Raw genomic sequence first — 14,226 nt, forward strand, 5'->3', positions numbered from 1 at the left:
AATATATAATGCTACATGTTAACTGAATCATCCAGCCAGTGGCCCCATGAAAATCACAGTCAGTTAGCATCATAACCTGTTTAACATGAATATGACTGCTTTCTAGTATAATTCCCTGACAAGACTGTGTATATGTATGTATATGTGTATGTATGTATGTATGTATGTATAGCTAGCTAGCTAGATAGATAGATATGCTTACGTGCTTGTGTGTGTTTTCAGTTTCTGTGTACATCTATGTGTGTGTGAGTGTGCATGCGTACCTGTCTTTCTGTGTGTGTGTGTGTGTGTGTGTGTGTGTGTGTGTTCAGTTCTCTGTATCGGAGGAGTCCGAGACATGGTCAGCCAGACGAGCTTGTTTCTTTCTGACGTTCCAATGCAGACACTGAGCCAGACTCTCAAACCAGTCATACACCAGGTCATGACAACAGATAGATGGTACTGGGTAGCACGACGTAGTGATCTTTATACTGCAGGGAGAGAGGAGGGGGAGAGGAGAAGAGAGGGGGAGAGGTGAGGAAAGAGAAGGTGAGAAGAGGAGGGGGAGTTAAGAGGAGTGGAAAGAGGGAGAGGTGGGGAGAGGGGGAGAGTAGTGTGAGGGTAAGAGAGAGAGGAGGGGAGAGAAGAGGAGAGGTGGAGAGGATAGGGGGGGTGGAGAGGAGAGGGGGGGTGGAGAGGAGAGGGGATCAGGGTTGATTAGTGTTCTAACATAGATCTTACATTCTACCTGCTAGTATGTCGGAGCTATTACACTATAGTAAATGGTGGTAAGGTGAAGGACAGTGAAGTTACCAATCTCCATGTCTGATCTCCTGTCTCTTCCTACCGTCGAACGACACCCAGCAAGTGTTCCTGGCATCAGGGGAGAGGGTGATCTGCAGACAGACAGAGAGACAGACCAGGGGAAGAGGTCAACACAGCCATAAGACAGACAGACAGACACCCTCCCCACCCCACTCCGTTCCTTCCCTCCCCTTTCCTCCACACTCTCACCATCAGCTCGACCCCAGCAGGCACCACTATAGGTCTGAAGGAGAGGGAGTGTGGGCAGATGGGGGTGACCATGATGGCTGGGACATTAGGATGGATCATTGAGGCTCCTGCTGCTGCTGCATACGCTGTGCTGCCTGTAGGGGTCGACACGATCACACCTGAAGAGAAGAGGAGATAGATGGAGAGATCGAGAGGTGCTCAAGATAGAGGAGTATTTGTTGGTGCCACCACTGTGTTGTGTCCTGTACTCACCATCTCCCTGTACAGAGGTGATGAGGCGTCCGTCTAGGTACAGGTCAACATTAGACAAGTAGGAGGAGGGGCCTCGGTCCACCACCACCTCATTCAGAACCTACACACACACAATGTATGTATGTTATTTGAACAGTATAGTTTTGAAACAAGGAATAATGGTTTAATGAACTGAGATTGGTGAAATAGTATTTGATTGCCTGTCTAACCATTCATTGCTTTGTCAACATTGGACAATGAAAAACCACGTTGTTAAGCTAGCTAAATTCAAATTTGTCAATTAGCTTACTAGCTAGCTCCAACTGTTTACTGGTGGTAGCCATAGCAACATGGCCACCGAGGCAGCGCTAGCAGCACAAGCAGCAGCAGAGACCAGCAGAAATCAAATCGGGGAAGAATCAGTTTTAAACACCGAATTCAGAGGGAGAACCCATAAACTTGCTGACTGCTCACACAACAGGACGGTTACAAACCTGTTATTTTACACAGACCCCACTACTGCTTGGCATACAGCTGTAACCAGGCATTTCAGCTATAGGACAAAGAAAGGCATCTGCAAGGGAAGGCAAACCCACACTTCTGAGGACAGTGAAAAGGAAAACCGGTTTGTGACGGTAAACGTGTGCCAGAACGGCACTGTCATGGTCCAGGGCAGTGAGGCTGCACTCAGCTCTTTTGTGCAGGACTTCCCCACCCTAAGGAAGACACCGGAAACCAAAAAGGACAAGGACAGCACCCCGACCTCTCTCCTCACCTCAGGCACTCCAACAGCAGGAGCCCAGACCCACACAACAGCTCTGTCCTCCCCCCTGCCTGACTACGACCACCAGAGCCAAGACCACACCACCATCAGCCTGCTGAGAGACGGGCCGGCGCTGTTAGAGGTATGGGTTACTGAGCTAAAGGAGCAAGCCCCCCAGCTACACCACCTCCAGCCCAGACACAGAGCTTCTACAGGACCAGATCTACCAATGCAGGACCCAGCTGAAGAACACTGTCCAGGAGCTGAGAGAGAGCCTCACCACAGAGCTTGAGGAGGTAAAGGTCACCATGAGGAGAGAACCTTACCACAGCGCTTGAGGAGGTAAAGGTCACCATGAGGAGAGAACCTTACCACAGCGCTTGAGGAGGTAAAGGTCACCATGAGGAGAGAACCTTACCACAGCGCTTGAGGAGGTAAAGGTCACCATGAGGAGAGAACCTTACCACAGCTCTTGAGGAGGTACAGGCCACCATGAGGAGAGAACCTTACCACAGCTCTTGAGGAAGTAAAGGCCACCATGAGGAGAGAACCTTACCACAGCTCTTGAGGAAGTAAAGGCCACCATGAGGAGAGAACCTTACCACAGCTCTCGAGGAGGTAAAGGCAACCATGAGGAGAGAACCTTACCACAGCTCTTGAGGAAGTAAAGGCCACCATGAGGAGAGAACCTTACCACAGCTCTTGAGGAAGTAAAGGCCACCATGAGGAGAGAACCTGTGCAGGTACAGTGCCTTGCAAAAGTATTCATCCACCTTAGCATTTTTCCTATTTTGTTGCATTACAACCTGTAATTTAAATGAATTTTTATTTGGATTTCATGTAATGGACATACACAAAATAGTCCAAATTGGTGAAGTGAAAAAAAAAAAAAAAACTTCTTTAAAAAAAATTATACAAAATAAATAACGGAAAAGTGGTGCGTGCATATGTATTTTCCCCCTTTGCTATGAAGCCCCTAAATAAGATCTGCCGCAACCAATTACTTTCAGAAGTCACATAATTAGTTAAATAAAGTCCACCTGTGTGCAATCTAAGTGTCACATGATCTCAGTATATATATATATATATAGTAATTTTTCCAACAATTGTTTACAGACAGATTATTTAACTTATAATTCACTGTATCACAATTCCAGTGGGTCAGAAGTTTACATACACTAAGTTGACTCTGCCTTTAAACAGCTTGGAATATTCCAGAAAATGTCATGGCTTTAAAAGCTTCTGATAGGCTAATTGACATAATTTGACTCAATTGGAGGTGTACCTGTGGATGTATTTCAAGGCCTACCTTCAAACTCAGTGCCTCTTTGCTTGACATCATGGGAAAATGAAAAGAAATCAACAAAGACCTCAGAAAAAAAATTGTCTGGTTCATCCATGGGAGCAATTCCCAAACACCTGAAAGTACCACGTTCATCTGTACAAACAATAGTACGCAAGTATAAACACCATGGGACCACGCAGCCATCATACCGCTCAGGAAGGAGACGCATTCTGTCTCCTAGAGATGAACGTACTTTGGTGTGAAAAGTGCAAATCAATCCCAGAACAACAGCAAAGGACCTTGTGAAGATGCTGGAGGAAACAGGTACAAAAGTATCTATATCCACATAACCTGAAAGGCCGCTCAGCAAGGAAGAAGCCACTGCTCCAAAACCGTCATAAAAAAGCCAGACTACGGTTTGCATCTGCACATGGGGACAAAGATCTTACTTTTTGGAGAAATGTCCTCTGGTCTGAGCAAACAAAAATAGAACTGTTTGGCCATAATGACCATCGTTATATTTGGAGCCATCCCAACCGTGAAGCACAGGGGTGGCAGCATCATGCTGCGGGGGTGCTTTGCTGCAGGAGGGCCTGGTGCACTTCACAAAAAAGATGGCATCATGAAGAAGGAAAATTACGTGGACATATTGAAGCAACATCTCAAGACATCAGTCAGGAAGTTCAAGCTTGGTTGCAAATGGGTCTTTCAAATGGACAATGACCCCAAGCATACTTCCAAAGTTGTGGCAAAATGGCTTAAGGACAACAAAGTGAAGGTATTGGAGTGGCCATCACAAATCCCTGACCTCAATCCTATAGAAAATGTGTTGGCAGAACTGAAAAAGCGTGTGCGAGCAAGGAAGCCTACAAACCTGACTCAGTTACACCAGCTCTGTCAGGAGGAATGGGCCAAAATTCACCCAACTTATTGTGGGAAGCTTGTGGAAGGCTACCCGAAATGCTTGACCCAAGTTAAACAATTTAAAGGCAATGCTGCCAAATACTATTTGAGTGTATGTATACTTCTGACCCACTGGGAATGTGATGAAATAAATAAATCATTCTCTACTATTATTCTGACATTTCACATTCTTAAAATAAAGTGGTGATCCTAACTGACCTAAGATAGGGAATACATATATACACATACACATCTGTTCTGAAAGGCCCCAGAGTCTGCAACACCACTAAGCAAGGGGCACAAGCAAGCGGCACCATGAAGACCAAGGAGCTCTCCAAACAGGTCAGGGACAAAGTTGTGGAGAAGTACAGATCAGGGTTGGGTTATAAAAAAATATCCGAAACTTTGAACATCCCACGGAGCACCATTAAATCCATTATTAAAAAATTGAAAGAATATGGCACCACAACAAACCTGCCAAGAGAGGGCCGCCCACCAAAACTCACGGACCAGGCAAGGAGGGCATTAATCAGAGAGGCAACAACGAGACCAAAGATAACCTTGAAGGAGCTGCAAAGCTCCACAGCGGAGATTGGAGTATCTGTCCATAGGACCACTTTAAGCCGTACACTCCACAGAGCTGGGCTTTACGGAAGAGTGGCCAGAAAAAAGCTATGGCTTAAAGAGGCTCCCCAAACATATGGAAGAAGGTACTCTGGTCAGATTAGACTAAAATTGAGCTTTTTGGCCATCAAGGAAAACGCTATGTCTGGCGCAAACCCAACACCTCTCATCACCCAGAGAACACCATCCCCACAGTGAAGCATGGTGGTGGCAGCATCATGCTGTGGGGATGTTTTTCCATCGGCAGGGACTGGGAAACTGGTCAGATTTGAAGGAATGATGGTTGGCGCTAAATACAGGGAAATTCTTGAGGGAAACCTGTTTCAGTCTTCCAGAGATTTGAGACTGGGACGGAGGTTCACCTTCCAGCAGGACAATGACCCTAAGCATACTGCTAAAGCAACACTCGAGTGGTTTAAGGGGAAACATTTAAATGTCTTGGAATGGCCTAGTCAAAGTCCAGACCTCAATCCAATTGAGAATCTGTGGTATGACTTAAAGATTGCTGTACACCAGCGGAACCCATCCAACTTGAAGGAGCTGGAGCAGTTTTGCCTTGAAGAATGGGCAAAAATCCCAGTGGCTAGATGTGCCAAGCTTATAGAGACATACCCCAAGAGACTTGCAGCTGTAATTGCTGCAAAAGGTGGCTCTACAAAGTATTGACTTTGGGGGGTGAATAGTTATGCAGGCTCAAGTTCTGTTTTTTTGTCTTATTTCTTGTTTGTTTCACAAAAAAACATATTTTGCATCAAGTGGTAGGCATGTTGTGTAAATCAAATGACACAAATCCATTTGAATTCCAGGTTGTAAGGCAACAAAATAGGAAAAATGCCAAGGGGAACACTACCTGATCTAACGAGCACACGAGGGGACAGCTTTATTACAGGCCATACTGTTTCTAACTGTCTTCATCTCCCCCATAGAAACAACAGTGACAGCACCATCAACAAAAAAGGAAGGGATCTGCTGCAGCTTTGTCGAAGCCTGGGTCTGTACTTTGTCAAAGGTAGGTTACGAGGGGACTCTGGAGAGATTCACCCATTGCTCACCTCTTGGCCACAGCACAGTATACTATATGATTACAGACACTGACCCTTTCTCTCTCAGCCTCATTCACTGTCAAGCCACTAACGCCTCTGTCCAATCACAGCCAAATGACCTTGTTCCTCAAAAGAACAGACATGGATACAACCACACATTCACAGCCCAGTGAGCTGTACAACATCAGCAATTCATACAGATGGGCCCAAAACAGCACAGAAGAATACCAGAAAGCAACCAAAAAATCCGAACACTTTCTGGATTCCACATCCACTCAGTCTTGCAGTAAAAAACAACATTTATATATATATATATATATATATATATATATATATATATATATATATTCAGGCAAACAGCAAAATAAGCACAACTGAAGAAAAAGAAAAGACTACAGATTTGTTTTTTTTACAGATTGTAAAATTATCAGGAAAAAACACTATTAAACCAAAAGCACAGAGACCCAAATAATAGTGAACGATGTCTTAATTACTGTGGGACTCTATAAACATACTCAGAAACAAAACAATCACAGTAAGCAAGCAACTGACACTAATTGAGGAGTCCATGAACACAAACAACTTCTGCCAAAATTGGAAACCTACCCCCAAAAAATTTTTAAAAAATAAAAAAATAATATATATATTTATTTTAAATCGAGGAATTAGCGATAGAAAATGGTGACATATGGACAACCCATTTTAAAACACTACAACACCGTTCAAATTGATGGAAACGATGAACAATGCCAAATTCATGATAAATTGAATGGATTAGAAAAAGCTATAAAGGACAATCAAAATCCACTGGACCCCAATTACTGACCAGGAGCTCTATTAGGAACTTCACATTTTAAAAAGCATGTGGACCTGATGGCATCCTAAATGAGAAGCTCAAATTCACTAATGCTACATTTCCATTGGCTATATCAAAACTGTTTAAATTGATCCTGAGTGTACGTTATTTCCCTGACATCTGGAATGAAGGACTCATAACCCCAATCTTTAAGAACAGAGACAAATTTGATCCTAACAATTACAGAGGCATTTGTGTGAACAGTAACCTGGGGAAGGTTTTCTGTAGTATTATAAATGTAAGAGTTCTAAACTTCCTTAATAAAGCACAATGTCTTGAGTAAAAGCCAAATTGGATTTATACCAAAACACTGGACGACCAATCATATTTACACCCTACACATCCTGATAGATAAACATGTCCACTAAAATAATACCAAAATGTATGCTTGCTTTATTGACTTCCAAAAAGCATTTGATTTGGCATAGAGGAGTGTTCTACAAAGTTATGGAAAACATGACATAATTAAATCAATACGTGCAGCATCAAAACTGACAAGAAAATAACAGAATTCTTTAACCAGGAGCAGGGCCTTCGCCAGGGTTGCAATCTCAGTCCGCGCTCGTCAATATTTACATAAATGAATTGGCCACTATTCTAGAAAAATCCTCAGTCCCTGGTGTTAGTCTCCACAATTCAGAGGTTAAATGCCTGCTCTTCACAGATGACCTATGCCTGCTTTCACCCACAGCACATGGCCTACAGCAGAGCCTGGACCTGCTAGAGCAGTACTGCCAGACCTGGGCTCTGGCAGTAAACCCCCCAAAATAATGATTTTCCAGAGAAGATCCAGATGTCAGGGAATTAGACCAAAGTTCTCAATGGTAAAAAATATATATTGTACTGCACACAATACAATTACTTAGGTTGAAATATAGAGTACTGCACACACGACAATTACAGTGAGGGAAAAACATATTTGATCCCCTGCTGATTTTGTACGTTTGCCCACTGACAAAGACATGATCAGTCTATAATTTTAATGGTAGGTTTATTTGAACAGTGAGAGACAGAATAACAAACAAAAAATCCAGAAAAACACATGTCAAAAATGTTATAAATTGATTTGCATTTTAATGAGGGAAATAAGTATTTGACCCCTCTGCAAAACATGACTTAGTACTTGGTGGCAAAACCCTTGTTGGCAATCACAGAGGTCAGACGTTTCTTGTAGTTGGACACCAGGTTTGCACACATCTCAGGAGGGATTTTGTCCCACTCCTCTTTGCAGATTTTCTCCAAGTCATTAAGGTTTCGAGGCTGACGTTTGGCAACTCGAACCTTCAGCTCCCTCCACAGATTTTCTATGGGATTAAGGTCTGGAGACTGGCTAGGCCACTCCAGGACCTTAATGTGCTTCTTCTTGAGCCACTCCTTTGTTGCCTTGGCTGTGTGTTTTGGGTCATTGTCATGCTGGAATACCCATCCACGACCCATTTTCAATGCCCTGGCTGAGGGAAGGAGGTTTTCACCCAAGATTTGACGGTACATGGCCCCGTCCATCGTTCCTTTGATCCGGTGAAGTTGTCCTGTCCCCTTAGCAGAAAAACACCCCCAAAGCATAATGTTTCCACCTCCATGTTTGACGGTGGGGATGGTGTTCTTGGGGTCATAGGCAGCATTCCTCCTCCTCCAAACACGGCGAGTTGAGTTGATGCCAAAGAGCTCGATTTTGGTCTCATCTGACCACAACACTTTCACCCAGTTCTCCTCTGAATCATTCAGATGTTCATTGGCAAACTTCAGACGGGCCTGTATATGTGTTTTCTTGAGCAGGGGGACCTTGCGGGCGCTGCAGGATTTCAGTCCTTCACGGCGTAGTGTGTTACCAATTGTTTTCTTGGTGACTATGGTCCCAGCTGCCTTGAGATCATTGACAAGATCCTCCCGTGTAGTTCTGGGCTGATTCCTCTCCGTTCTCATGATCTTTGCAACTCCACGAGGTGAGATCGTGCATGGAGCCCCAGGCCGAGGGAGATTGACAGTTATTTTGTGTTTCTTACATTTGCGAATAATCGCACCAACTGTTGTCACCTTCTCACCAAGCTGCTTGGCGATGGTCTTGTAGCCCATTCCAGCCTTGTGTAGGTCTACAATCTTGTCCCTGACATCCTTAGAGAGCTCTTTGGTCTTGGCCATGGTGGAGAGTTTGGAATTTGATTGATTGATTGCTTCTGTGGACAGGTGTCTTTTATACAGGTAACAGGCTGAGATTAGGAGCACTCCCTTTAAGAGTGTGCTCCTAATCTCAGCTCGTTACCTGTATAAAAGACACCTGGGAGCCAGAAATCTTTCTGATTGAGAGGGGGTCAAATACTTATTTCCCTCATTAAAATGCAAATCAATTTATAACATCATGTATTTTTCTGGATGTTTTTGTTGTTATTCTGTCTCTCACTGTTCAAATAAACCTACCATTAAAATTATAGACTGATCATTTCTTTGTCAGTGGGCAAACGTACAAAATCAGCAGGGGATCAAATACTTTTTTCCCCTCACTGTAATTAGCTCATGTGCTTTTCTTGACGAAGAGGAGATACTATATAATGTTGTTGGGTCTGTAACCACGAGGAGGGGATACTATATAATGTTGTAGGGTCTGTAACCACGAGGAGGGGATACTATATAATGTTGTAGGGTCTGTAACCACGAGGAGGGGATACTATATAATGTTATTGGGTCTGTAACCACGAGGAGAGGATACTATATAATGTTGTTGGGTCTGTAACCACGAGGAGGGATACTATATAATGTTGTTGGGTCTGTAACCACGAGGAGGGATACTATATAATGTTGTTGGGTCTGTAACCACGAGGAGGGGATACTATATAATGTTGTTGGGTCTGTAACCACGAGGAGGGGATACTATATAATGTTGTTGGGTCTGTAACCACGAGGAGAGGATACTATATAATGTTGTTGGGTCTGTAACCACGAGGAGGGATACTATATAATGTTGTTGGGTCTGTAACCACGAGGAGGGGATACTATATAATGTTGTTGGGTCTGTAACCACGAGGAGGGGATACTATATAATGTTGTTGGGTCTGTAACCACGAGGAGGGATACTATATAATGTTGTTGGGTCTGTAACCACGAGGAGGGGATACTATATAATGTTGTTGGGTCTGTAACCACGAGGAGGGGATACTATATAATGTTGTTGGGTCTGTAACCACGAGGAGGGGATACTATATAATGTTGTTGGGTCTGTAACCACGAGGAGGGGATACTATATAATGTTGTTGGGTCTGTAACCACGAGGAGGAGGATACTATATAATGTTGTTGGGTCTGTAACCACGAGGAGGGGATACTATATAATGTTGTAGGGTCTGTAACCACGAGGAGGGATACTATATAATGTTGTTGGGTCTGTAACCACGAGGAGGGGATACTATATAATGTTGTTGGGTCTGTAACCACGAGGAGGGGATACTATATAATGTTGTTGGGTCTGTAACCACGAGGAGGGGATACTATATAATGTTGTAGGGTCTGTAACCACGAGGAGGGGATACTATATAATGTTGTAGGGTCTGTAACCATGGTTGCCAGTGACAGTCTCTTCCCGTTCAAATATTTATTTTCAACAGAAAGTTCAGTAATAGACCCATCTGATTCCAGTTGATATAGCGAGGGTTGTTTTGTTTGTGCAATGGCTGTCTGTGCATCGGTATATTGTCTATAAACGTGGATCCTCATGATTGTATTTTCCTTTCTTTTTAGACCACACAGGCCTAATAAAATAGTTCAAATGGTAGGGTTAACCGAGTCTCTCCCTCTCTCTCAACTTAAAGAAGGGTAAAGATAAGGCCTCAACATCTTGCTGAATTTATCTGAACTAACATCTGAAACTCTGTCGGTGTCCATTTTGAAAGTGCTGAATGAATAGGCCTACCTCGTCGCAGCTCACTTGCTTGCACTAGCTTATAGTTACAGTGGGGAGAACAAGTATTTGATACACTGCTGATTTTGCAGGTTTTCCTACTTACAAAGCATGTAGAGGTCTGTAATTTTTATCATAGGTACACTTCAACTGTGAGAGACGGAATCTAAAACAAAAATCCTGAAAATCACATTGTATGATTTTTAAGTAATTAATTTGCATTTTATTGCATGACATAAGTATTTGATCACCTACCAACCAGTAAGAATTCCGGCTCTCACAGACCTGTTAGTTTTTCTTTAAGAAGCCCTCCTGTTCTCCACTCATTACCTGTATTAACTGCACCTGTTTGAACTCGTTACCTGTATAAAAGACATGTCCACACACTCAATCAAACAGACTCCAACCTCTCCACAATGGCCAAGACCAGAGAGCTGTGTAAGGACATCAGGGATAAAATTGTAGACCTGCACAAGGCTGGGATGGGCTACAGGACAATAGGCAAGCAGCTTGGTGAGAAGGCAACAACTGTTGGCGCAATTATTAGAAAATGGAAGAAGTTCAAGATTACGGTTAATTACCCTTGGTCTGGGGCTCCATGCAAGATCTCACCTCGTGGGGCATCAATGATCATGAGGAAGGTGAGGGATCAGCCCAGAACTACACGGCAGGACCTGGTCAATGACCTGAAGAGAGCTGGGACCACAGTCTCAAAGAAAACCATTAGTAACACACTATGCCATCATGGATTAAAATCCTGCAGCGCCGCAAAGGTCCCCCTGCTCAAGCCAGCGCATGTCCAGGCCCGTCTGAAGTTTGCCAATGACCATCTGGATGATCCAGAGGAGGAATGGAAGAAGGTCGTGTGGTCTGATGAGACAAAAATAGAGCTTTTTGGTCTAAACTCCACTCGCCGTGTATGGAGGAAGAAGAAGGATGAGTACAACCCCAAGAACACCATCCCAACCGTGAAGCATGGAGGTGGAAACATTATTCTTTGGGGATGCTTTTCTGCAAAGGGGACAGGACGACTGCACCGTATTGAGGGGAGGATGGATGGGGCCATGTATCGCGAGATCTTGGCCAACAACCTCCTTCCCTCAGTCAGAGCATTGAAGATGGGTCGTGGCTGGGTCTTCCAGCATGACAACGACCCGAAACACACAGCCAGGGCAACTAAGGAGTGGCTCCGTAAGAAGCATCTCAAGGTCCTGGAGTGGCCTAGCCAGTCTCCAGACCTGAACCCAATAGAACATCTTTGGAGGGAGCTGAAAGTCCGTATTGCCCAGCGACAGCCCCGAAACCTGAAGGATCTGGAGAAGGTCTGTATGGAGGAGTGGGCCAAAATCCCTGCTGCAGTGTGTGCAAACCTGGTCAAGACCTACAGGAAACGTATGATCTCTGTAATTGCAAACAAAGGTTTCTGTACCAAATATTAAGTTCTGCTTTTCTGATGTATCAAATACTTATGTCATGCAATAAAATGCAAATTAATTACTTAAAAAATCATACAATGTGATTTTCTGGATTTTTGTTTTAGATTCCGTCTCTCACAGTTGAAGTGTACCTATGATAAAAAATGACGGGCCTCTACATGCTTTGTAAGTAGGAAAACCTGCAAAATCGGCAGTGTATCAAATACTTGTTTTCCCCACTGTAGAGAGCTAAGAGTTACTGATATAGGAATAAATTATGAATTTACTGAACATAAAATGTAATTTGTTTGGGTTCAAAACTCAAAACTCATTTTGGCCTTCGCTATGACTGAAGGAGAATGTGGATCTTACCGACTTACACAAATCCACAAGGAGTCAGTAGAAACCACACTTGTTTACGCAAGTCAGCCATATCAGCTATGGTTTTTAAAAAGGCAGTAAATGAGGCTGAATGAACTGTTTCGCTGCCAGACAAGGCTCCGCTGATAGCCAGGTGTAGCAGTGGTAAGGATTCACTCCATGGTGCTGAAAAGAAAGCTCTGCTGTTGGGACAGCTTTATGGAGGCCCTGACAGTTTGTGGACACCGTTTGTCACCGTTATAGTGCAATTAATGTATTGTTTAGTGTTGTGTTGTGGCTTTGCTGGCATGGATATTATTATTTTTTTTTTTTATAAGTTGAGTTTGCCCTACCAAGATTTACATGCTAAAATCGCCACTGAACATAACACAACAGTATACAATAAAGAACAGGTGTGTGTGTGTTCCCCAGCCATTTTCTCTGCTTCACCCTCCCTCTTCAGTCACTGAAGAATGGTCGCCTTGACCTTTTTGAGCGCCGCCACTTGCTAACGGCCAGGACCTAAAATGTACTTTTTGGTACACCAGCCACTGTGGCCGGTAGATTAAAAAATGTACCGCCACTAAAGATTTCTTACCAGCCCAAAATATTTATTTTGCTAAAATTACACCAACAAAACACAGAAAAAACAGATGAGCATGCTTTGTAATGTTCATAAAACAATACATGTATTACTAGTCAGAAGTAAATGTGGTATATTGTTTAATTTCATTTTTTTAACCAAAACATCACAGATGAGACAAACATTTTTACCTGCCCCTTTAAGGGCGGGAGGTTACCATGGTAATGCGATTCCAGTCATGTGTGAGATTGAGAGTCTGACTAGTATCTGCTTTCTCTTCCCTAGCAGTTGAAACTCAAACATTGAAAAACAACCTAGCTTGTAAACAAAACAATGTAAATAGCCAAGGAACTAGGACAGAGTCTCACTTCAGTAGACTTCCGTTTCAAGTAAATGAAACAACATTTTATGCCTGTGCACATCGGTTCAGGTCAGGGAGATACAACCATATTCTCTAGAATACCATAGTATCTAGCCATAGCCAATAGACAATGCAAATGCCACAGCAACTCCGGGCCGCAGACAGGCTGGGAGAGAGTCAAATGTCCATTCTAATAGGCCTATTTGCCCAACACTGGAATGATATATTAATATTATACATTTCCATAACCTAAATAATTACATATGCAATGCCTAGCCAGCCATATCATTGTTTGAAACCTGGACGTTTTACATAACCTATCTTACTTTGCTTTTAATAGCCCACAGCCAAAATCCCACCATAGACAAAAAGCGAAGATTTCCTGATATGCCGTTGAAACCAGTATTTCTTCTTCTACTGTCCAAAGGCAGTAAAGCACAATCCTATTGTTGCATCTTCAGATATTCCCTCTACATTTCTGTCATTAGGCTGTATATTTATAACTCTGTCGCGTTATAAAAACCGCTCACGTCAGGTGCTCGTTTGAGAATGGCGTTCTCGTAATAGTATTTTGGAACATTCACGCATATGGCCGAGACGAGTGAACACATTGCTGGAGCTTGTGATGTGAATTATTCATAGTTTAACAACTTTTAAGCTAAATGTTGTGATTCTGTTTCATCAACCTCGTCTTTGTGTTTAAACATTTTAGTATGGAACCACTGTTGTATGCATTTTATATTTTTCTGGCCTATTGTCCCGCACCTGTCCCAACGTCTTGTTTTGAACCGTACCAGACATTTTTTTATCGTCCCCGGGACGACGGGACGCCCTTAACTTCGAGCTCTGCTAGGGAGTAGGGACTAGGGGTTAGTGCTTAGTGCCTAAGGGTTAGGAGCTTGGGGTTAGGGAGTCAGTCTC

General features: G+C 43.3%; 1 protein-coding gene across 1 annotated transcript in view; it reads right to left on the reverse strand.

The window, feature by feature from the left end:
- Positions 1-239: 239 nt before the first annotated feature.
- The window catches only part of nadkb (NAD kinase b), a 28,884-nt gene continuing 14,897 nt past the window's right edge, over positions 240-14,226 (reverse strand). The window contains exons 10-13 of the mRNA XM_041842440.1: positions 1,246-1,345; positions 994-1,151; positions 793-875; positions 240-470 (exon numbers count right to left, since the gene is read on the reverse strand). Of these exons, the coding sequence (XP_041698374.1) occupies positions 308-470; positions 793-875; positions 994-1,151; positions 1,246-1,345 (504 nt within the window). The 3' untranslated portion in view covers positions 240-307. The remainder of the gene's footprint in view (positions 471-792; positions 876-993; positions 1,152-1,245; positions 1,346-14,226) is intronic.

The sequence above is a fragment of the Coregonus clupeaformis genome, chromosome 21, assembly GCF_020615455.1.
Source record: "Coregonus clupeaformis isolate EN_2021a chromosome 21, ASM2061545v1, whole genome shotgun sequence".
Lineage (NCBI taxonomy): Eukaryota > Metazoa > Chordata > Actinopteri > Salmoniformes > Salmonidae > Coregonus > Coregonus clupeaformis.